This window comes from Malania oleifera, chromosome 7, assembly GCF_029873635.1.
Source record: "Malania oleifera isolate guangnan ecotype guangnan chromosome 7, ASM2987363v1, whole genome shotgun sequence".
In the NCBI taxonomy this organism is placed as follows: domain Eukaryota; kingdom Viridiplantae; phylum Streptophyta; class Magnoliopsida; order Santalales; family Ximeniaceae; genus Malania; species Malania oleifera.
Genome location: NC_080423.1, coordinates 104,078,830 through 104,103,266, shown reverse-complemented (window position 1 = coordinate 104,103,266; position 24,437 = coordinate 104,078,830). Strand labels below are relative to the sequence as shown.

Sequence of the window (24,437 nt, the reverse complement as noted above, 5' to 3'; positions counted from 1 at the left end):
AGAAAACATGTGTTCCCTCGAGTTGGTCAAATAGATCATCGATACGGGGTAGCAGGTACTTATTCTTTATCGTCACTTTATTTATCTCCCGATAGTTGATGCACATCATCATCGACCAATATTTCTTTTTAAAAAATACACTGATGCGCCCCACAGAGATACACTGGGCCTGATGAGCCCCTTATCCAACAACTCCTCTAATTGCTCCTTTAATTTTTTCAACTCAACTGGAGCCATTCTGTACGAAGCCTTAGAGATCAGCACCGTTCCCGGAGATAGATCAATAGCAAATTCCACCTTATGCTCAGGAGGTAACCCTGGAAAATCTTTCAAAATACGTTAGGAAACTCCTTTAGTATCGAAATATTCTCCAGCTTAACTTCCCCCTCCGATGTTTCCTTTACCCAAGCTAGGTACCCCTGACACCCATTCAAGAGTAACCTTTTAGCCCACGTGTCTAACAAAATTAATGGCGAGGTGCGCACATGCGACCCCACAAATCAAAACTCCTGCTCCCCTGGAGATCTAAACACCACCTCTTTCTTGTAGCAGTCGATACTGGTATAACTGGAAGCTAGCCAGTCCATCCTCAAAATCACCTCAAATTCATGCATGTAGAGAACTACAAGATTAGCAGGAAACATCTTCCATTGAATACTGATCAAAAAATTTTCAAGTATCCTCCTACACGTTACTACAGTCCCTATCAGTGTAGCCACTGATAAATAGACACCTAATGGTTGAGCCTTTATCCCACATTATTTAACGAACTCCCGAGCCATGAATGAATGTGTCACCCCTGAATCAAACAACACAATAACTTTATATTACAAAAATAAAATAGTACCTATCACCATATCGCTCGCGTTCTCTACATCTCTCTACATAAGCGAATACACCTGCACCTAGGCAGTGCCCCTCTGATGGCCACCTCGAGGTGCCTGATTATGTCCCTGAAACTGATGAGATGCGAGCGCATCACTGAATGTTGCATGACAGTCTCGTGCTATGTGGCCAGGTTTACCACATCGGTAACAACCAGCGAATCTACCCCGACACTCACCCCAATGCTTATGATGACACCTAGGGCATGGAGGGCGTAACTAAGTTCCCTAAGGAGCTCGAGGCCCCACCTCCTGTCGCTGAACTGCGTAGTCACCATGCCTCCTCCATGTATTTAGATTGGTCCCGGTTTGAAACCCATGAGGCAAGGGTCTCTTCCTCTGGTTCGCTACCCCCTCACACTCCTGCATACTGGACTCCACTACCATGGTCTTGTCCACCAGCTCAGAGAAACTCTGGGCCTGCAAAGCCATCACCTACTTGCGTATTCCCTGCCTCAGACCTCTCTCAAACCTCTGGGCCTTCTTCGGCTCATCTGAGACCATGTACAGGGCAAAGCGAGATTGCTCCACAAACTTGTTCGTGTATTGTTGTACGGTCAAGTGCCCCTGTATCAAATTCAGGAACTCCTTCGCCTTAACTTCCCTAGTAGAAGCAGGGAAATACCTGTCAAACAAGATCTCTCTAAATCGGCTCCAAGTGTTAGCCGCAAGTCGTGGCCTCTACTTCTCCACCAGCCTTATTGTTCTCCACCATTGTTTAGCCTCACCTATCAATTTGAATGTGGCGTACTACACCCTCTGCTCATCAGTGCAATGTAAAACAGCCAGAAGCTCCTTAATCTCCTGAACCCAATCCTCAACCGCGATCGGTTCTGCTCTTCCTAAAAATGTCAACGGACTCATATGGGTGAACTACTCAATAGTGCAACCTCGATCTACTTGCGGGTGATTATGTCCTCTGGGGTCCCGCCAAATTTCCTTCCTAACTTGTCAAGCTAAACCTCACAGCACCGCCGATGTATCTACATCCTCCTCGCTAAACATATCCACATTATTATTATCTCCGGCGTCTACGCCCTTATCCTTAGGATCCATCCTAAAAATAGAGTACAAAATAGTTTCTTAGAATCCTATTGTTCGGACCCAAACATTACAACAAATTAGGTAAAACTATAGAATTCTGTACATTCTCGTACTGAAATACTTAGACTTCCCTGATGCACTTTTCTCACACAAATAAACCCTTTGACCTTCAAACTCCCAATCTCATGTTTCAATCTTACTGCACAGAAACAGAATCATTGATGGTATGCCATAATTTTCCTAAAACCATCGCCTTAGGAAAATCACAGAAAATCGTCACAAAATTCGAACCTCCAGGGTGTAAGACAAAACCCAATACCCTTAACTCATTCCTATACTCTGGTAGTATCATTCCTCTAGAGTCTGCAAAACCTAGCAACTTAAGCTCTGATGCCACAATTATAACGCCCCTAAAATTAATCCACAAATAATCATAATAATGATATCATCAATGCTATTTCTGATACCAAACACACCATATCCTTAGAACTAGTGGGATCCAAAGTAATACCGTCCCATAATTAATTTAAGCAAACAAATAGCGGAAACAAAATATACTTTTACAACCATGCATACCAGAGTACTACCTCTCAACCTTAATATCAACATCTCCCCAAAACCATATTACAACCTCGAATAACCAAAATAATCAGATATAAACAAAATATTGTCCCAACACTGCTCACTCTCACTTAGCTCATCTAGGTCCCGCCTTGAAGCTTCTAGACTTAGTTTCTTGAAGGTCCTGAAAAATTTGTATATTTAATGGGGTGAGACACTTCTCAGTAAGACAGAATAGATTATTTTCAGTGTGTGGTTAATATGAATTTTATTGAAATCAAACACCTCACTTAATTTACTTTATCTAGCAAATATGACGTTTGTATAATATAACTCACACCTATACAGTTGGAAATACACATTTTCTTCACAATATAATCAGTTCAGTAAATAATATCATTTACATAAATTTACATATATGCATAGAAGAAACCCCCTTTTGGACATACAACATCATCATGTATAAACCACCATGATCGGGTTGTGTAGTCTATAAACTGGACCTAGCCTTGGTTGGCCCACCAGGTTAAGTCAAACCTCATGTCTGCAAGTCCGATTTGCCTACCCAACTTGGTCTACACTCTAGGGGGGTACACAATCCTTCCGTAGCCAAATCGACTTTTCAATACCAAAACTTCTATCTAGAACAGTGTGGTTGCACTATCTCAATCACTAGTTACGGTACCGTGCTCTTATCACATCTGGTCCTCAGGGTTCTTAAACCATATAATGCAATTTAAGTTATAAAAACTATTATATAAACTCATTTCGTAATTCAGTATAAAACCTATCATATAAAAACTTGGCATTCAGCCGTCATAGCAAACCCCGACATATAGCCATCACATCAAACCCGACATACAGCCGTCATACCAAAACCCGACACTTAGCTATCATATCAATCTCAATATTCAGCCATCATTTCAAATTTTCACCATTTTCACCACATTTCTAGTATTTGAATTAAATAGTCCAAATCACATTTTCACCATAATTCCATAAAAATACTCAGATTCAATTATGCAGTAAAATATAATTAAATCTCATGCCACACGATTTATTCAATAATTATAATTTCACCAATTGCATGCAGAATTTCCAAAATATATAATTAGCAAAGTTAATTATAACGCAAGTATGATCAATTACCCATTTTTAAATTTAATCCCCAATATATTTTAAAAACTCAAGTATGCTTAAATCCCCACAATTTAATTTAACTCCAAAATATTCCAAAAAAAATTTGATTTGATCAAAATCTCTAGAGTTTAACTTAATTAGAATATTTTCCCAAAAATCCAGATTTGATCAAAACCCTGTAGTTTAATTTAATTAAAATTTATTCCCTAAAACATACGTATATTATTTCTATAAGCCTAAATACTTTGAAAATCATGTATATTATTCTTGAAACTAAATACTACAATTTAATCGGGAATATTTTCAAAATAAACTAGCATAATTTATTCACCTTACCTTATCCCAAGAATGGTGCCTAAGAAACCCTAACGACGAAATCACCCCGATTAAAACATTCGTGACTGGAAATGGAACCTATGAATATTTTCTATTTTTCAATTGGCGCATGCATCACCAAGAAATTGAGGAGAGACGAAGTAAATTGAGGAGAGAGAGAGAGAGAGAGAGAGAGAGAGAGAGAGAGAGAGAGAGAGAGAGCGTGCAGCAAATTTTGGAGGGATATCTCTCTAATTGTCAGAAAACAAAGTTTCCTTCAGAAAGTATATCAGAACTTTTAATATTAATTATTTTTTATTTTATTTTTATTTTTATTTTTTGAAATCACTACATAAACAGTGTGATTTTTAATGATGATTCAACCATGATCTTTTGAATTAGTATTTCTTTTAAAATATCACATTCCCATAAAATTTTTTATTACATTCTCATTATATTTTATCATATTCTTATAATGAGTAATCCAAAAATTAAATCTAACCTAAATTAATCTCCTACAAAGAGTATTTATGAACGTGTCAGATGTAGTTTAAACTTTTCATAATAAATCGTCAATTATTAACGCGAAATGTTTCTCATAATTCATAGGAGCTATTATTCATTTTGATTTGTAACCCTAAAATACATCATTTTCCAGAAACAATAATATAGGAAATCCCTACCGAAACTTCAATAAAAAAAATAAAAAGTAAAATTAAAATTAAAATCGAAACAAAAAGCAAGATAGGAACAATCAAGACAAAGTGGAATCAAAGTCCCAAGTGATGGGAACTTTCATTTGTTGGATAGAAAAGAAGAACTCAAGAGGATATGACTAACGTAGGTTACAAATAGGTGAAACAATTATTTGAATTGGTTTAACTATTGAGTGTTTGCACGTAATTTCCTCAAATATATTTATAATATATGATCTGCACAAACTAAAATTGAACAATAATATAAAGTCAAGTTAAATTAAATTGTGGTCAAATTATTTAAATCTATCTCACTCTCCCTTTCGCTCTAAAAATATAAAAAAATGTTTTGAGTTTCATTTGGCTGGAATTAAAACTTTTTAAAATATATAAAAATTTGAAATATACAACAACAGCTCATTTTCTATTACCAAATTTAGAAAGAATACATCCATCTAAATGACATAAAATACTAAAAATTAGGGGAGGGGGGGAAATAGCAAAAATATACTTTCGCACGAACATTCCAATAAAGTTTGAATATTTGTGTTTCGTGCTTTGATTATATATAAAATATCTCCATCAATAAGGAGTTTTATTTATTTCTTTAAAATCTATGCAACGTATCAATGACTCTCATAATCCTTTCCTCAAAATCGGTCTCTCCCTTCCAAAATTGGGAAAAAAATTCTCACTAAGCGGATTTGAATAATGAACATGCTCCGATTCAAAGTGTGTCAAGAAGTGAATTATCGGGTCAAAGTCAAGATTAATTAATAGAAAATTATTTAACATTATGGAGGTTCCATACATTATACATTTTCACATTTTATCTTTAGTTTTAGAAATAGCAAGAAATTTTCTTTATTAATGGTCTTCAAACCCTCAAAATCATGGGATATTTTTTCCCCATTGCAAATCTTTTAACCTTTAACTCCTTCATTTGCCTAAGTCTTTAATTTGTAGTAATGGCTAATATATATTTTCAACATTTATTATTAGGTAGTGTTTTTTTTTTTTTAATAGGTGTGTAGACCTTACTACATTGGCAATCCTTGAAAATCACCTTAATATTTCTCACAATAATAGTGCCATCTTTTATGTTTAAAGGAGGGCCCAAAAAAAATAAAAATAAATAAGAGAGTTCTAATACTTGTAGATTAAAAGATGCTTAGTAGGTCTAGCAAAATTATGCAATTTTTTTTTATATATTTGTTGACTTTTTGAGTTTGATCCATGTTTTGATGCTGACAAAGCACATGTTTCTTATGTATATATTTAGCATGTGAACAGGTCTATTTATTTAACACGCACATAAGAAAATAACGATGGAAACTTGCAGGATTTAAAGACTATACGATAGTATATTCCATGAAGTCATAAGAGCAAAAAGTTGGTCCACATGACATAATTAGTCTCATAGTTATTGTATAAAATTTTATTTTTTATTTTAAAGGTAGGCTTCCTAATAAATGTTGAGGGACTCTCTCTCTCTCTCTCTCTCTCTCTCTCATACGTTGCAAAAAGAATATTTAAAAATTCTAACACTTTATCCGTCCACATTAAAAAATCCTAACGTTGCATTTGGGAGCATGAATTTCGGATCTTATATTTGAATTTGGATAGATTTATACAAATTTTAATATAATTTTATATTACATTTTATCCAAATCCAATTAATATAACTGTAAATTCAAAGTCTCTCCAAACATAGGTAAGATTACGTTTAATTTGCAAATGTTTAGTTTCAAGAATACATAAGTTTTAGTAGATTAGTTACATTTAGTCATGTAAAAAAATTATGTCGTTATTATACAAATAAAAATGTGAATCATTTTATGAATCCATAACAAGGAAAAGATCAATAACTGTTCCCAGATTTTATGATGGATTTGATGCCTAAATGAACACTCAAATCAAGCCGAACTATTTGAGCCATTTGTCGGGTTATTGTTCTCTTATTCCCTCAAAATCATGGAGGAAGACATCAATTTTTCAATAAGATAAATTCCTTTTTCTTTTTTTTTATCAGTTAATGGTAAATAGTGTTGATCAAAATGGATATGTACAATATACACTGGGCATACCCAAGCAAGGGGAAGCCAAGCTCCTAATCAGAAGATCAAATCAAAACTAGACAATGGCTAGATACATATCAGCCTGGGCACCCAGAGGCCAAGACGTCAAATGAAACAAAACAACTGAAAGCAAAAACAAGTAATCCAAAATTCAAAACCCCAGGGTGTGATTCAGGTGGTAGTGCGGGCTGCAGGAGTGCCTCTCACGAGGTTAGGTGTTCAAACCCTCTCGGGCTCGTTTCTGCCCCTGGATTCCTGAATTTACCCTCTCTTTGGAGTTGTGGGGTCATCTTCAAGGGACGCGGGATTAGTCACGTGGACCGTAAAAAGGACACGTGGATATCCAGTGTGTAATCCCAAAAAAAAAAAGAAGAAAAAGAAAAAAAAAAAAAGTAATCCAAACTCAATCAAAGGAGTACAATTAAAATTTATCATAAACAGCTCTATAAGTGTGACTCTGAATCACCTTAAATAGCCCCTCTCGTTCAATTGATTTGCCTTCAAAATTCCTTTTGTTCATGAAATGCCAGAGGAAGTACACAGTAATAGCCAAGAAAATCTTCTTTCCAATAAATTCAATTCCTGTGCCCTTTGCCTCTTATGCAACCACTTCAGAGCAGCTTTCAAGGATGTCATAATTCCATTGAACCCCATCTAGTGTCGGACAAGATCCCACACAATTTTAGAAAATTTACATCTAAAAAAGATATAGTCAATAGTCACGGTATCAATTTTGCAAAATACACAGTTTTGGTAAACTCCTTCAACAAGCAGGTGTGCCAGACACTCCACTTGTGCCAAACACCAATACAACAACTATTGTTATTAAATATATAATCAAAACTAAAACAATGTAGAAACTAATAATAAAAGACAATAATAAAAAATAACACAAGAATTTACGAGGTTTGGTACAGAATTACCTACGTCCTTAGGCGTCGACGATCAATTCACTACTTCTAGAAAAATTACAACTTGGACAACTTTCAAATTGCCAACAATAATTAGAAATACTCTAGAGTACAAATATTATTTGTAACTCTACAAATTTGAGGTGTGATTACAAATGGTGAGGGAATACATACTGTAATATATACTATATAATATCATATTTTCTATGGTGTCATTCTGAAAATCATTATCAAACTGTATTTATTCTGTATAATCATAAAATATTCTGGTCTGTTTATACATATTGTAAAATAATTACACTCATGCCACACAAGTGAGTGTTGCCTTATAATATACAATCTAGGAAAAACATATTTTCGCTGAAAAATGGTATTAATTTTGTTTTTAAAGTTTACTTAGTCCAAAACATTAGATTTCCCAAAACATACATTACTTCATAAATTCCATTCACATATACCTAAATATCCAAAAAATCATATAAATATTTTTTATAATCAAATATTGTATTTTGAACTGGTAGATCTTCTAAAAATACCTGACATAATATATTCTCTTACTTGATTCCTGAAAAAAAAAACCTGCAGGGATTCTAAAATCGTGCTTGGGGGGCATACACATAAAGCCCTGTATCCATAAACCTTAATTTAATCAACTCAACCCCAGAATAACAGTCATTTAACATTTCTCATACCCACATATTCAAATAACTAACTAAACATAAAAAACAACTTCCTTACCCTAGTTTTGGAGTGGTGCCTCGAATGCCTGATTTACGAAACCGCTCTGGTTAAATTGCAGAGAATCATTCCCGGGATCCCAAAATGATGTATATTAGCTAATTCGGACTTGTTGAGAGAGAGAGAGAGAGAGAGAGAGAGAGAGAGAGAGAGAGAGAGAGAGAGAGAGAGAGAGAGAGAGAGTTCGATTTCTTAACATAAAATGAACTTAAACCCTTTATATAGGCTTGCTAGTGCTAGGGAAACCATCGACGGTTTGGCCTTTTTAATCAAACCATTTCTACTACTTTTTCCTTACCTCCCCTCACTAACTCAAAACCTTCTATAGTTTTCTGAGCTCCACCAAAACCGTCGACGGTTTGGCCTTACACCAAACCAATTTCTCCCTTTTTTGACTTATTATTATTATTATTATTCGAGTCTCTACGCTCGGGATCACAGATCCTAAAATCACTCAAGTCCCACAGATAAGTACCCTTCCCCCATTATTTTTCTTTTTTTTCACTTGAATCAAACAAATCTTTTTTTATCTGTATTCATGTTTTCGTCTGAGTTTATTTTGGAATCTACCCTTTGAGTAGGGTTCTGGTTGACTCAGGGGTGAGTCAACGCACTCGGTTGAGCTATGCTTGATTAAGAGTGAGTCAACTCATTGAATTGGGCCGAGGATGGCTCTGGGCTTATTTTGAAAATAGGCTTGACCCATTGAAGGATTGGTTTATAAAAAAATGGCTTGGGCTTTTTTTTTTTTATTTAAACAGTGGGTTTAAAAATTGGGCCTCGAGCTTTTTATTTTTTAAAATGAGCAATGGGTTGGGTTAAAAAAAAAAAAAATAGTGGGCTTGGTTAACAGGTCAATGGGTTAATGGACCCAGGTCCAAGTGGATTTGGGTCCTAGGGAGTTCGAGTCAACGGGTCGGGTTCTATCCCATGGTTCAGGTCAACTCAAGTTCAAAGGATTGGGTTCTGACCCATGGGTCAAGTCAACCCAAATTCAATGGATCCGAGTCAGTGGGTTGGATCCGAACACATGGTTCGGATCCAATTGATTTCAGAGTATTTATGTTCTATTTTTGAATGAATATAGATAAAATAACAAAGAATAAATAAGAATACGTGGAGACAGGAAAAAAAAAAAAAAAAGACCTAACTATTGTCTTCCACTCCTTCAATATTTAAACATAAAATATTGATGGCCCTTTCAATTGAAATTATATGATACTCTTGTGCTCCCTTTATGTGTATGCTTCTGAGAATATCAGATTCTCTCTTATTATGAACCTCTATGCTTGTGAGTTTCTCTACCTATGTGAATTGCTCTGCTCTGCTTATGTGTTGTTACTCATTGATTATGAATCTCTCTACTCTGTTTTCTTACTATCTATTGCTCTTACCTTTTTTTTTTTTTTGCATCCCTGGGAGTGCCTCAATTTATTGGCTTGGGGAGCATTGATTGTTGCATTTAGATTTAACCCCCCAGCCACCTATTTACTGTCAATCTCCCATCTGTTAACTCCCTCCATTTATTTTAACAGCTAACCAATTTCTGTGTGTGTGCAGGGGCCAATAGTGTTCTGAGAGAATCAAGACTCTAGCCTCCCCCTCCTATTCTTTGTATTTATTTCTTGTTGTATTTCATAATTTTCTCTATATTTGTATTCTCCATTTTTTTTTTTGTATTTTTTCTACTGTATTTGTATAAACAGTGTGATAATAATAATAATAATAATAATAATAATAATAATAATAATAATAATAATAATAATAATAATAAAGGTCTTCTTTTGTTATATTTGGTCCCTAGACAAAATGGGGTGTCTACACTTCCTCTATTCAATTGTTATAGATAAACTCATGACAAGTGAAAATTCTCAACAACAATATCCAATCCCCAACATAAATACATATTTAATCTCACAAAAAATAAAACTCAAGACATCTATGTCGATAGCTCACCCTCGATTGAGCTTACCTGTGATTGGACCATCTAGTGAATAAATATTCCTAAAAAAAGGAAAAATGAAAGAGTGAGGGATAGACTTTTGCTATTTGAACACATGTGCTTCCAAAGAAAAAGAATATAATCTCAAGTAAAAAAAAATTTATTAGCATGTCTTCATCTTGTATGTTCTAGCTAGCTCAAAGGTAGTCATACAATAATTCAAGCTAAGTGTCCCTATGTTGTCCACTACTTAGAAATTCCCAAGAACAATATTAGGACATGAAGGAATTATATGTGATTTAGATATAATTTTATCATGTGACGACCTATTTTCAAAATATTATTAGTCAATAGACCTAAAAACTTTACTTGAGATGACGAAAATCAATAAAGTCAATAGTAAAATAAGTTTTTTTTCCTTTTTTTCTGAGTTTGACTCTTGTTCTTTTTGTTTTTTCTTTAGAGTCTAATAAGACCATGTTGATAAGAGAAAAAAAAAAAAAAGAAAGATAAAGAGCTCCTTATAAAGAGGATGATGAGAATTTATTTAGGAGTAGAAGACATATTTAATTTTTTATTCTAATTTTTATATAATTATAACAAATATAAAAAAATATTTATGCAAAAAATTTAGAAAATGATAAAAATGTATTTTCTAAATTTCACACAAAAAATGTGAAAAAAAATAAAATAATTAACATGATTTTTTGTATTTATTTAAAAAATTAAGAACAAAAAATTAAAGCCATTTTTTTAACAACTAAATGGATTTTAAAAGAATAATTTTACTGTCATGTTCTGTCTGTGGAATTTTATTTTTTGGAAATAAAATAAAGTAACAAATCATGCAAAAATCAAATAATGAATTCTATTTCACTTTATTTTTTATGTAGAAGTATAATAAGAAGTTTAACCATTTGATATTTTATATTTCTTGATAAAGTATTGATCAAATTATTTACAATTGTTCTAATGACCAACAAATTTTCTTGATAAATCTTGATGCTTGCAATATAATTTTCAATTTTAGAAGACCCCCAAACTCTATTTTTGTGCAGTAAAGACTAAATAAAAAAAATTAATAATCTTACTGTTAATGTATATCTCGATTTTGATATTATGCTCTTTTGGGTGATGAGTACTATACAAATCATTTCTAAGCTTTCAAATCTAATACTATACTTTTCCACGTCTCATCCATAAAGTTTGAATAATGATTTATATAGAGTTCAAAAGAACAATATGTTAAATTCGAAATATATATTTTTAAAATCATCGAGATCAAAGACTACAAAAATTTTTTTTAAAAAAAGAAATTTGATTCATAAAAAAGGAAAAGAAATAGGAATTGAAAAAATAGGTACACTAAAAAAATAAAACATCCTTTTCAAGGCGAAAAGGAAAAAAATAAAAAATAAAAAGTCGGTCAAACATTATGGGATTAGGAAAATGCTGAAGAATGTGGACCCGTGATGGCACATATTCACGTGATAGGTGTTGAGCGGAAATAATAACGCCATTGTAGACTTGCATTGCATTAATCTCCTATTGTTCCTCAGTAGCTTAGTGCAAATCACAAGTAATTTTGACTTAGTAAACACATTTCTATGAATATCCCATCTACCACATAAGATCTCTTCTCATGCTTGTCACAATCAAACGGTGATAACTAGAAGCAACTTATTATAAATGAACGGTGCATATTGATCATGCTTGCCAGCAAAAGGAATTGCTGGGCCCTCCTGCCGCTACGTGAAGACTGACGGAGGCTCAATATTTTTAGTTTTTTTAAAAAAAAAATTAAAATTATCATAAAATATTCTTTTGTTAGACAATGCTATTTGAATTTAAATTTGTGTAAAAATTCCTTTAAATTGAGAGAAATTTATTTTTCAATATGTTCTTTATGTATCTCGTGTATTATTAAAAGTAATATAATAAAAATTAAATGTTTAATAAAATGTAGATTAAATTTTTTATTTTAATTTATTAAATATATTCTATTTATGCAATTTTTTGGATACACATATGTAAGGAAAATCACCACTAAATTGAATTAGAGAAAATCACCACTAAATTGAGTTAGACTCCATTTAATTAAATAGTTGTTGGCATAAAACAAGTTAGACTCCATTTAATTAAATATATAATAATTATCAAGGAAAATCAATTAAAAATATTTTTTAACGAGAAATTTTTTTCGAAGATATATATAAATATATATATATATATATATATATATTTCTAATCTTGACATTACTTTTAAAAGTATAAATTTCAGATCTTGAATTTCAATTTGGATGGATTGAGATAAATTTCAATATAATTTTATATTATATATTTTCAAATTTAATACAGCTCCAAACTCGAGACTTCTTCGAACATAAGGTGATTGTATTGTAATTAAAGAATTTTTTTTTCTTTTGTGGCTCCACTAATAGCAAATACTTTACTGTTTTCTTTGGTTTTTAGTTTTAAGAAATGAGTTTTTTTTTTCCTTAAATTTCTCAAAAATTACTAAAGGTTTAAATTTATAAGGAAAAATGTAAAATTTATTCCATTTTGACAATAAGCTTTTAAATTAATTAGTTAATAAAACAACTAATAATCATGCCACCTACACTCTAGAAAAGATCCTTATGCAGTTAATGCAAACAATTAAAAGTTATTAACGAGATGCTTATCGTGTTCGTCGAGCATCATGCATATATGTGCAAAACCATTGGTATAATTAGATCATTTTATCTCCAACTCCTATAAATTCGAACTTCTAGCTTGTAAGAATCACCAACAGACTTATGAGGTAACAAAAAAACCCTAATTAGTTACTTTTTTAAAATTCATAAATCTTTTTTACTTGACGATGCATCGAGAAGCAACTTGCTTCAAGTATTAAACTCGCTTCAATAGTTAGCTCTTAAATTGATAGCATACATTAGAGTCCTGTGTGATCTAGGCATATACAATTTCGATCAACAAGAAACTAATTAAAAGTTTGATTTTAATTAAATTTCTATATAGGAAGATACGGGGCATGTTAGCATTGTTCATCTCTGGATCGAAAGTTGAAACTCATAATATAATTCTTTTTCACTTGCACCCTATTTGAAATTTAAAAAATATTAAGAAAAAAAAAGAAAAATAATAAAAAATTCACATTTTCATGTTTGGTTATCAAGAAAAGTAAAAAAGAAAATAAAAATATATATTAAATTTATGAAGAAAAAAAATGATTTTATAAATCATTAGTATTTGATTTTTTCTAATTTTAAACCGTGTTAAAATAAACTTTCATATTTCATATAGAAGAAAAATACAATGAAAAATAAATTTCCTCCTTATTTTCCTTTCCCTTTTTTTTTCAAATAAATTTTTTGATCAAACAGATATCAGTATTTGCCCATGCTGAACGGTCACTTAGGTGTCAATGGAGGAAACAATATTTTAAGGTTCAATTCTATGTGAACTTACAAGGTAAATAATAGAAAGGAAGGAGTAAAAGCCCATTGGACATGGGATTTCAACTGTCGACTTTATGAGAATGAGAATCTATTTTACAAATGATTTGCAGCAATTGAATTGTGCTTGATTATGGAATATAATACATGGGATTTGGCAGCTTGAAGGAGCGAACGGACACCGGCGAACCCAACAAATCGCTCCACTGGTCACCGGAGTTCCCGAGAATCCTGTAGCCCTCTTCCACCATCTCACTCCTCTTCTCAGACTTGTAGATTGTTGCTTGTTTCTCGACGTCGCCGGAGGCTCTGCAAAGGTTAAGGGGTGGGAGATGCAAGAGAAGATACAACACTTCTAGTACAAGTGCATGGAGATTTCACGCAGCAAGCAAAAACACTTCCTTATGGTTGGGTTTGGAACTTAAAAAATACGAGGGAAAGAAAAATATAAATGAATTCAGTTTCTCATGTTTGGATATCAAGAAAATTGATATATATATATATATATATATATATATATATATATCTGTGTGTGTGTGTATGTCAAATCAATAAAAAAAATTTAGGTTTTATACACCATCCATGCCTAATTTTTCCTTAATTTTTAAGCATAGAACAAACTTTTATTTTAGTAGTACTTGATATAAAGAAAAAAATATAATAGAAAATAAGTTTCCTTCTCATTTTCTTTTTATTTTCTTTTTCCACCAAAATTTTTTATCTAAATAGACCATAAATGACTGTTTAGATCAAGAATTTTGGTTGAAAAAAGTAAAGGAAAAGAAAATGACAAAGCAACTCATTTTCCACTATAATTTCCCTCTATACAAAATACTACTAAAAAAATAAAATATATGTTTTAATTGATTAAAAATTAAGAAAAATCAAATATAAGTGTAAAATCATATTTTTATTCACTGATTTGTTTTATTTTTTATTTTCTTTCATACTTTTCTTAATAATCAAACATGAACAAGTATATTTCTTTATATTTCCCTTTCTTTGTCCTAAGATTTTTCAAATTTCAAACAACGCCTAAGGTCCATTTGAATCAAGAATTTTACTTGAGAGAAAGAGAGAGAAACTTATTTTTCGTTATATTTTTGCTCACTATTAAATAATATAAAAATGATTAAATAATATAAAAATGAAAGTTTGTTTAATATGACTAAAAATTAGAAAAAAAAAAAATTAAATGTTAATCAGATGAAAAATCAAAAATTTGTTTATAAATTTGATATAATTTTTATTTTCTTTCTCATTTTCCTTGATAACCAAACATAAAAATGTAGATTTCTTAATATTTTTCTTTCTTTTCCCTAATATTTTCTTAGTTCCAAACCTGACCTAAGATAAAGGCTAAATGTTTTAATATGATCATAATTGAGCAAACATCAAAGGAAAAAAATAAAAAGTTAAAACTAGCATGTACAAGCAACATTTCTTTTCAATCATTTTTTCTCTTTTACCAAATTGTTGAGAATTTCACTTGTCAGTTTGTCTCACATTCGAAAATTTGAGTGGATTATGGGTTCTTATATACATGATTGGGCTCAAAACTCAATGGGCTTAAGATTTTGGATCAAGTTGGTGTCCAACTATGTGTATCAAGCTCACTTATGGACTCCACTGGTGCTAACAAGTGATATCAAAGTCGATGGTTCGTAACTCTGGGTGAGCGACATAAGTCACATGATAGAAAAAGTCGAACCATGAAGCTAACTCTTAAGGCACATAAAGGCACAGTGGTAAGGCCCACTTGACCTACTATTGGAAAATTGGGTTTACTGCCATGAAGGAGATGGATTCTGTTCAAGGGAGAGCAATTAGAACTCACAAATGAGGGGAGATTGTTAAGAATTTCACTTGTGAATTTGTCTCACATTGAAAAAATTGAGTAGATGATGAGTGCTTATATACATGATTGAAGTTGGTGTTTAATTATATATATGAAGCTCACCCATGAACTCCTTCGATGCTAACACAAACAATATCAACACAGGAAAAATCTAAAATCATGGAGATGTTGGATGATGCATCGAGAAGTAACATGCTTCAATTATTGAGCCCTCTTCAATTGTTTACTCCTAGAACTTGAATCTAGGGCATACATCAGAGTGCAACGTGATATGGGCATGTACAATTTTTGATCAAGCACGGAACTAAAATTTGATCATGGTAATAAGGATAAACATAATGGATAAATTTCTATATATTGAAATAAAGGGCATGTAAGCATTGTGTCATGAATGGCCAATTTCAACCTAATTAACAAGCCACGCGGCACTCATTGAGGCTCGCCCTCGACAAAGTCAACTAATAGCACACATTCAATCTGGTTGTCATGAACACGTGAGAGGTTTTCGAAATCCATCATAGGCATGAAATATCAGTTCCAACAATAATGAATTCATGAAAACAAGCGACATTCATACTTAATGACATGTGGAACTAGTTGTTATATTCAATCATCAAGACAACCACACAAGTCTTCATCCGAGTTATTCAACATCCGGTATAAAAATTCCTGACGAGGGCAAGTGAAGACATCTCTCCTCCCCATTTAATCGAGGTCACACTATCAACCCCTAACACATTGCTTATGTATCAATGGAAACTCCCTTCTAAGGGCATTTTTTTTTTAAAAGAAAAAATTCTACAATAATTGTCCTCACTCAATGTTAACTTAAGCATTGTTTGGTATCACTGTCAAAAATTACAAAAACAAAAACCAAAAATAAAAATCAATAAATAAAAATAGAAACCAACAACCATAAACTAGTAACTTGTTTGGTTAACATTTATAAAACTAATACAAGTTAAAAACTTAACTAAAAAGTACTCACTTTCGTCTTTAAATCAAATAATATTATAAAATATGATTAAAATAATAAAATTACAAATGTCACACATTAAAAATTACTATTATAAAAATAAAAATCATTATAATTATTTTACGTAATTGTTATACTTATAAAATTTGCTTTACAATTAAAATTTTATTGGACATGCCAATTGAAAAAAAAAAGTAAAATCATTTTGCAATTGGCTTTATTATTATTATTTTCCTTTAATTATTTTTAAATTCATATGATCATTTAATTTTAATTTTAAAGTTTATAACATGAATAATTTAATCCAAAAAAACTATTTTTAGATATTAAAATTTCTAACAACAGATTTCCAAAACAACTGAAAATCATAAAATATGATTTTCAATATTGTTTTGCAAACCGTTAAAACTAGCAATAGAAATAAAAAACCAACATAAACAAAGGCGTTTTCATAATCTGTTTCTTCACAGTGAAGAAATAGATATAGAAATAGGGGTGAGCATAATTCGGTGAAAACCGAATTAACCGGATTAACCGGCCGAAATTGGTCGGTTCGGTTCGGGTAAAAAATCCGGTTCGGTCGGTTTGGTTAAAAATCTACAAATTTTCGGTTAATCGGTTTCGGTTCGGTTAACGGTTAAAAAAATATCGGTTAACCGATTAACCGAATTACTAATACTTTATATTTTTAATATAATTCATAATAGGGCAGTTGGGGGTGGCCGTCGGGCTCGGGCGACTCGGTTTCTCAGTTTCTCTGCACTCTGCCGAGTGCCGATCTGCCCTGCACGGCGCACCTCGAGTCCTCGGTTGTCTCTTCATCGGAGTCCTCGAGTCCTCGAGCTCTTTTGTCTCTCCATCGGAGTCATCGACTCATCGGACCACCTCTCGAAGAGTTGGAGTTGGCAAATCCCATCTGGCCTCTTCGTCGTCTTCGGCAGCTCGGCTCTCCAGAGTCCTCAGCGTCTCAGACACTCAGCCACTAGCTCGCCGTGCAAACTCGAACGGCCAGACCCCAGTAACTCAGTAAGTCTTCCTCTTCTCCTCCTCCTCGAGTCCTCGGTTCCTCCTCCTCCTCCTCCTCCTCTTCTTCTTCTTATTCTTTTGTATAATAATCAATTTTAAATAAAATCGGTTAAAATGGTTAACCGAATTACCCGTTCGGGTAATTCGGTCGGGTCCGGTTCGGTTTCCGCAACCAATTCGGTCGGTTCGGTTAATGCTTTTATTTAACCGAATTTTTCGGTTAATTCGGTTAATTACCCAAACTTGGCCGAACCGACCGTTTGTTCACCCCTATATAGAAAACAGAAAACAACATGATAACAAACAGACCTTAGGGAATCAATGAAGGAAATAAAATTTCTAGGTTCAATTCTATATGGGGAAGTGAATTTACATGGGAAAAAATATGGAAAGGAGAAAAAGAAAGGGCCCATTAGAAATTAGAATTTATTTTCATTTCCATGGGGATCTATTCTTTTAGCCCCTATCGTCTTTTGTATTTCTCGAGTCAGTCACTATAATTTTGACATGTCCAAAATCGCTAGCATTGGAAGAGAGGATATTGCTCTCATTCACAACTAGTTTGGACAATACCATAAACCTAAGACATTAAAAGAAAAAAGAACATCTCAAACTCCATTGTGCATATTGACAAAGTTCATATATATTAAAGGTTTTCAGCAAGGAAATGATATTTCGCCACTAAGATGAATTCTTACAAACGTGGTTGTCAGTTGATGGTAATGATTTATGTTGTGAATTCAAGTTAGCAAGCCAATAAGTAGTTTACAAGTACATCTATTTTTTTTCTTACACCTCACCTCTTAAGAATTAAAACGACTCCATTTATGCCCCACAACTTAACCTTTTAGCCCCAGCTCACACTTGTGTCCGGTACTGACATGAAGCCTACCCTATGCAGAATGGTTATGAACGTTTGGAAACATAAAAACTACATTGCGAAAGGTGGAACGTTAAATTGAAACAAACATGTTCTTTCAAATCAGTACCCACTAGAACTCATAAATCTAGGTTGGCGGTGCCCTACCTTGGAACTCATAAATTTTGGTTGGTTTCAAATTTGTAAATACGAATTGGTTATAGGTCCTATCGTGGAACCTACGAGGGATGCAAACAAATTGAGCTGATCCAAGAAAGTTTAGATGAGCCAAGTTCGAGCTCAAACATGACTCAATTGAAGCTCATTTTAAATTAATAAATGAGCAAAGCCACAAGCTAATTAAATTTATTGATAGTTAATAAATATAATTTGAGAAAAATATATTTAAAAGTAAAAAATTTTATAATCAAATGTTTAATGAGATGAATATTGAATTTGTTCACAAGCCTAATATCGAGTTAGTTGATGAGCCTAATGTCAAGTTAGTTCACAAGTGCATCAAATGTGGAGAAGTGTTCGATTCTGGGTTAGTTTTATTACTGAGAGCACCAATTCTTTTCAAAAATTGAAAAAGTCGGACATTAGGATTTTGAATGAATTTCAAATTAAGCATCAGGGAGTTTGCGGCAGGCCTAAAAAAATTATTTCATGGGTTAAACCTCCAGTAGGGTGGATAAAACGTAATTGTGATGGGAGTTGTAGAGGCAATCCGGGTACGTTAGGAAGTGGAGGAATTATTTGGGATTGCCATGACATGGTAAAAGCGGTTTTTTCAAGTTATTTTGGCAATTGTACGAATAATAATGCGGAATTAAAAGCTATCAGGGAAGGAATTCGTTTGTACAAACGTTTGCATTATGTGAATGTAATTATTGAAAATGACTCGCGAATTGTAGTTGATTGGCTTCGGAAAGGTAGATGTACTTTGTGCTATCTTTGAGAATTTTGGGAGGAGCTCATGGCAGAGTTAGAAGGAGTGAATGTCATTGTGATGCATCAATATAAGGAAGGCAATAGTGCGACTGATTTTCTTACTAAAAAAGGAGAAATGGGAAACAATCTAATTTACGAAGAACAACACTTTCTACCACATTATCTGAAAGGTATCCTTCAGATAGATAGGTGGGGTCTCATTACCGTTCGTCGTTAGTTCAACTCTAGGGTTTCGTTTGGTGTATTTGTTTTTTGATGTTTGGTTGTTTTTATGTTTTTATCTCCTTTATTAGTTATGTTTAGGTTTGGTTGTCATAGTTTGGTTGGTTTGTTTTAACTTATAACCATGGTATTCCTCCGCCAAAAGTGAGGGTATATTAATAAATAAATGGAGGTGCCGCCCTCTTTTACTAAAAAAAAAAAAGGTTACTTCACAAGTTACTAATGAATTTGTAAACTAGTCAGAAAATGAGCTAATAAATGAGCTAACTCGCGACCCTAACAATTCGGGCATGAACCAGCTTAAGCTCGACTCATTTAGTTGATGAGTTCGAAATTTGAGCTTAAGCTCGACTCGTTTAACTTAATAAATAAGTTCGAACAAGTCATTGTCGAGTTGAGCACCAAGTAACTCATAAGTGACTCGACTCATTTGCAGTCCTAAAACCTGCTAATACTAATTTAGGTTTGGCCTTGTATAGGAACCTATGAAGAACCTGTACTAGAACCCATAGTAGGTCAGGTACAAGGTTAGTTCTTAGTGAGTTGAATCCAATACCAAAGAACTGAACCTGTGATGAAGACCAGTTCTCAAAAAATGAAACGAGAACCTGCCTGCAAAGGCTAGTTTCAAACAGTTCTTATTTCTACCCGGATCCAATACTAACCTCTATTTTTGCAATGGCTTTCTTCCAAGCAAATGTGTAGGTAGTTGGACGTGAATTGTTGGAAGCCTTAAGCAGATCTAAATGAAACAAGGAAATTCTTTTGTGGAACTTGGAAACAATGAAATAAAGCCCTTCAAGGGATGAACTTCTCGAAGTCCACCCCCAAAATGTTCCATAAAGCAGCAGAAATAACAAGAAAATAATAAAGCAATGAATTGTTAAAGCTTGATATACATTGTTGGCCCATAACCTAACAACTTAAACTTTTAAGTAAAATGGTAATCTAACATGGTATCAGAGCTGGGTTACCAGGAGGTCCAATATTGCATTCCTTATTATGGGTGTTATTTATCATGTGTTTATCTCTCCACGTGCTGTCGGGCTACACGTGCGGGGGAGTGTTAAAACTTGATATACATTGTTGGCTCACAACCTAACAACTTAACCTTTTAGGCAAAGTGATAATCTAACATGAATGTCGGAAAATAAAGAAAATAAGATCAATAAAAAAAGAAAAAAGAAAAAATCAAGAAGAAACAATCCAAACTCTTCCCATGATGGTTTCCATAATTTGGACTTACAAAGATTCACAAACAGGAATACTCTTATTTAGTACTTCGCCAGCAAAGAATAAGGACACCAAATCATTGTTTAGGAACATAGGAAGTCCAGGTTCTATCAAAACTAGAAAAAGGATCGTTGCAAACCATTTATTTGAAATTAATTTGACATAGACCTCTTCTTTTTTGCAACATAGAATTTTGACCAATCATAAAAATTTTGTTCATATTATAATCAAATTTTTACAAAAAAGAAAAAAATTCGAACCCAAAATCTAAGTGTTCAGCTTTGTGAAGCCTAGTTGCGTTCAATCTAGATGATGACCCGTCCTTTTTTTAATAAGAGATTTCTATCCTAACGGCCCAAGCAGCAGCGCTCATGGACTAAGCAGCCCAAGCTGTACTTGTAGGGGTTGCCCTCGGGAAAAAAATTTTGGGCCCATTTTTGTAGCCCATTGCTGTGCGCAGGATATAAAATCGTCATTATGGTGATTAGAGTGGATCAGCGGTCACACTTCGCGCGCGCGAGAGAGAGAGAGAGAGAGAGAGTATTGTACCACCATACTCTCTATATTTTTTTCCCTGATAATAGTGAAATCCCTGCAACTCTGTGGACGTAGGCAAAATTACCGAACCACGTAAATATTGTATTATGCATGAGATTGATTTTTTTTTTCTTTGGCGTGTATTCTTTCTCCATTTTGTTTCTCATAGGTTTCGGGAATTTGCCGTTAATTCCCAACACTAAGGAAATCTGAGTTCCATCAATGATATTAAAAAGAACCCTATGAATTATTCATTGAAATTAATTTTTTCTTATATCACATTGTTTCTTTCACCATACAAATTTGCAACTCATCATGGATTTTTATGCATAATAGGATTCTAATTTTTGTCTCTTACTTAAATTTAAGAACAGTTTTTTTGTTTCCAATGACATTTGGTTTCATCTCGAAGCTATTATAATTTATAAATCTTGGACGAGCCAAAATTGAAATGCTGATATAGCTGTAGTATACTCTACAAGCTTTTCAAATAAAGTTTAGAAGTCATTCTAGTCAACTCAATTTGTTTCTAAAGAACTCTGCCAGACCTTTCTAAGCTTTTGGAAATCTGATAACTACTTTGGAGAAGGTGGCATCAAAACTTCAACCATGTTTCTACCTTGTTCGTCAAATGTAAGTACTTATTCTATGTTCCAACACTACTATACTGTATGAGCAATATGATGTTCCCCCTATTTTTATTTTTATTTTTCGTTTCTAATAAGTAAATAATAATAGGTTGAACCAAAAAATTGTTTGAACAATTTTAATGCGAACATGTCAGATGAGAAGATTGTGAGCAGTTTGTGTTCATTAAACATCACAGAAGATTAGTCTTCTGCTAAGAATTAAATGAAACAAAGAGTAATGTGGTCAAAAACCAAAATCATGTCCTGAAGCTCAAGGAATTTCAAATTTATGTCTATAAATAATCACATGTATGATGTATCCCTTGATATGTCCAAATATTGTTTTTCTTTCATCTTTCATAGCGAAATGCTACCCATTTGCAATAAACAGTCAAATCACAAGCAACACAAAAAACCAAAAACAACAACAACAACAAAAACAAAAACAAAAACATATCTTAGAAAAAGAGACAGATCAACTAGTAAATGACTCACCTCAATATAAGCTTGTCCCAATTCCGGAATCCTGCTTTCATCAAGTTCTCAACAGTTGCCTCCCTTTGCTGTTCATGGCGCCCGGTCAACAAGATAGCTTTAAACCCCAAACTTGAAACCTCTTCATAAAGTCTTAAGCTTGCCTGTATTGCGGGTGCCATGGCCTTCTCCGCCCATTTATCAAACTCCACCCCATCAAAAACCTCCAAACTGCAAAATGCCAACTAAAACCCATATCAGAAATCCATCTCGAAGAACCAAAAGCAAAATCCCCCAAAACGATTGCTCCAATCGAATCAAAATCTCGAGCAAAGGTTGATAAGAAACACTCCAATCGAATAGAAATCTTTAATGGTAAAATGCCGAAAAGCTTACCCAAAACCATGACTTGCGTAGTACGGGAGATTGGAAAGCAAAGTCTCGTCGACATCAAACACCCAAACATCTTTTCCATCCCCACCCAACTCCACGCTTCTCGCGTAAACTGCAGCCTCCTTCGAGACCCTCTCGAGATCGATACTGTAAGCCCTAGTTGTCATGTAATCTTTTACATAGTCTGCGCATTCTGGAGGAATCGTCTTCCACGGGCTCAGATTATTGGTCTCGGCAGCAAATCTCCAACTGGTACACTGCAAATGGACTTCCTTTTCAAATTCTTCCGAATCAGCTCGGACAGTCTCGGCGTATTCGAGGATCAAAGGCCTCGGTAGGAGATGAGAGTTGAAGTTTTCGAGGGAAAAGGCTACGGAAAACAGAGAGAAGGCAAGGAAAATTTTGATCAAGTTCATAGCTGAACGAAGAAATCAAATCCCCTTTAATGGACGGAATCAGTCGAAGATTTATCGAAGAAACGATCAGAGATAGAGAGATGCTAATTTACGAACAAACAGAAAATGGGTCTGATTGAGAAGAGGGAAAGAGAGAGAATCTTAAGAGTAGGACGGTGGGGTTTTGAGGTTTTCAGCCTTTCCGCAGGGTAGTTGAGAAGTGAGACAAAAGGAATGCATTTCTTGAAATGAAAAGGGAAACCCTTTAAAGAGTTCAACCTCTGCTGGTCGGTGAGAGAGAGAGAGAGAGAGAGAGAAGAGAAGAAGAAAAATGGCGTGTTAGGGAAGCAAGACGCAGGGGAGATGAAGATGGAGAGTCTCAACTCTCAACGATCAACTGAATTTAAAAAGGGAGGGCGTGGTGTCGTTGACAAAGGAAGGGGGAATGTGGGATGCCTATGACGGTTGGCCGGTGGAGCCGTGGGGCGTGGAGGGACATTACCAAAAATAATAATTAAAAAATTCAAAATAATAAATAATAAATCATAATTTTATATAAATATATATATATAAAATAAAAAGTAATAATAAATCATCCGGTAAATTAGTCGAACCTAAAAAAACATACCTAAATTAAAGGGCAAGAGAAAGCAAAAAATGAGAAAGATTAATAAAAAATTAATGCTGTGTATTTCTCATATCCAAAAAAAGACCTAATCTGGGGAAATAAATAGTATAAGATGAGAAAAAGAAAAAACAACATATAAAAAAATAAATTTTCATCTTCTAGGTTCCCTTTTCAATTTCAACAAACTCAATTCCAATAAAATGCAACTAAAGCAACCAAATTGTTGACTTTTATGTTCATAATTGACAAGTAAATGGTGATTTCTCTAATTTTATTTTATAATGATAAATCATCCCCGTAAATTACTCAAACCTAGAAAGGACCTAAATGGAGGGAAAGAGAGAGTATAAGTTGAGAAAGAAAGCAACATAAATTGTTAGAACGCATCTCATTTTATTAATTTTTTTTAAAAGGTCGTATTAGCAAGCACCTTGGCATGCAAGATGATATGTAATGTAGGTATTAAATTCTTGACTACCTTGACCAG

The 24,437-nt window shown here is 33.4% G+C and overlaps 1 protein-coding gene across 1 annotated transcript; it reads right to left on the bottom strand.

Annotated features, from left to right (window-relative positions):
- Positions 1 to 13,725: 13,725 nt before the first annotated feature.
- On the bottom strand, positions 13,726 to 23,754 carry LOC131160519 (acid phosphatase 1-like). The gene is made up of 3 exons (XM_058116292.1): positions 22,931 to 23,754; positions 22,556 to 22,765; positions 13,726 to 14,075 (listed from the first exon to the last, which is right to left on the bottom strand). Exons 1-3 carry the CDS (start codon positions 23,341 to 23,343, stop codon positions 13,898 to 13,900), a joined length of 801 nt encoding a protein of 266 aa, XP_057972275.1. The 5' UTR covers positions 23,344 to 23,754; the 3' UTR covers positions 13,726 to 13,897.
- Positions 23,755 to 24,437: the final 683 nt, after the last annotated feature.

What these genes read in the sequence shown, in the direction of transcription:
- LOC131160519 (XM_058116292.1), bottom strand. Translation starts at nt 23,343, where the DNA reads ATGAACTTGATCAAAATTTTCCTTGCCTTCTCTCTGTTTTCCGTAGCC. An exon ending in TACGCAAGTCATGGTTTTGG is followed by an intron (nt 22,766 to 22,930) that starts GTAAGCTTTTCG and finishes GGCATTTTGCAG; the next exon opens with TTTGGAGGTTTTTGATGGGG. An exon ending in TGGGACAAGCTTATATTGAG is followed by an intron (nt 14,076 to 22,555) that starts GTGAGTCATTTA and finishes TAACCTTTGCAG; the next exon opens with AGCCTCCGGCGACGTCGAGA.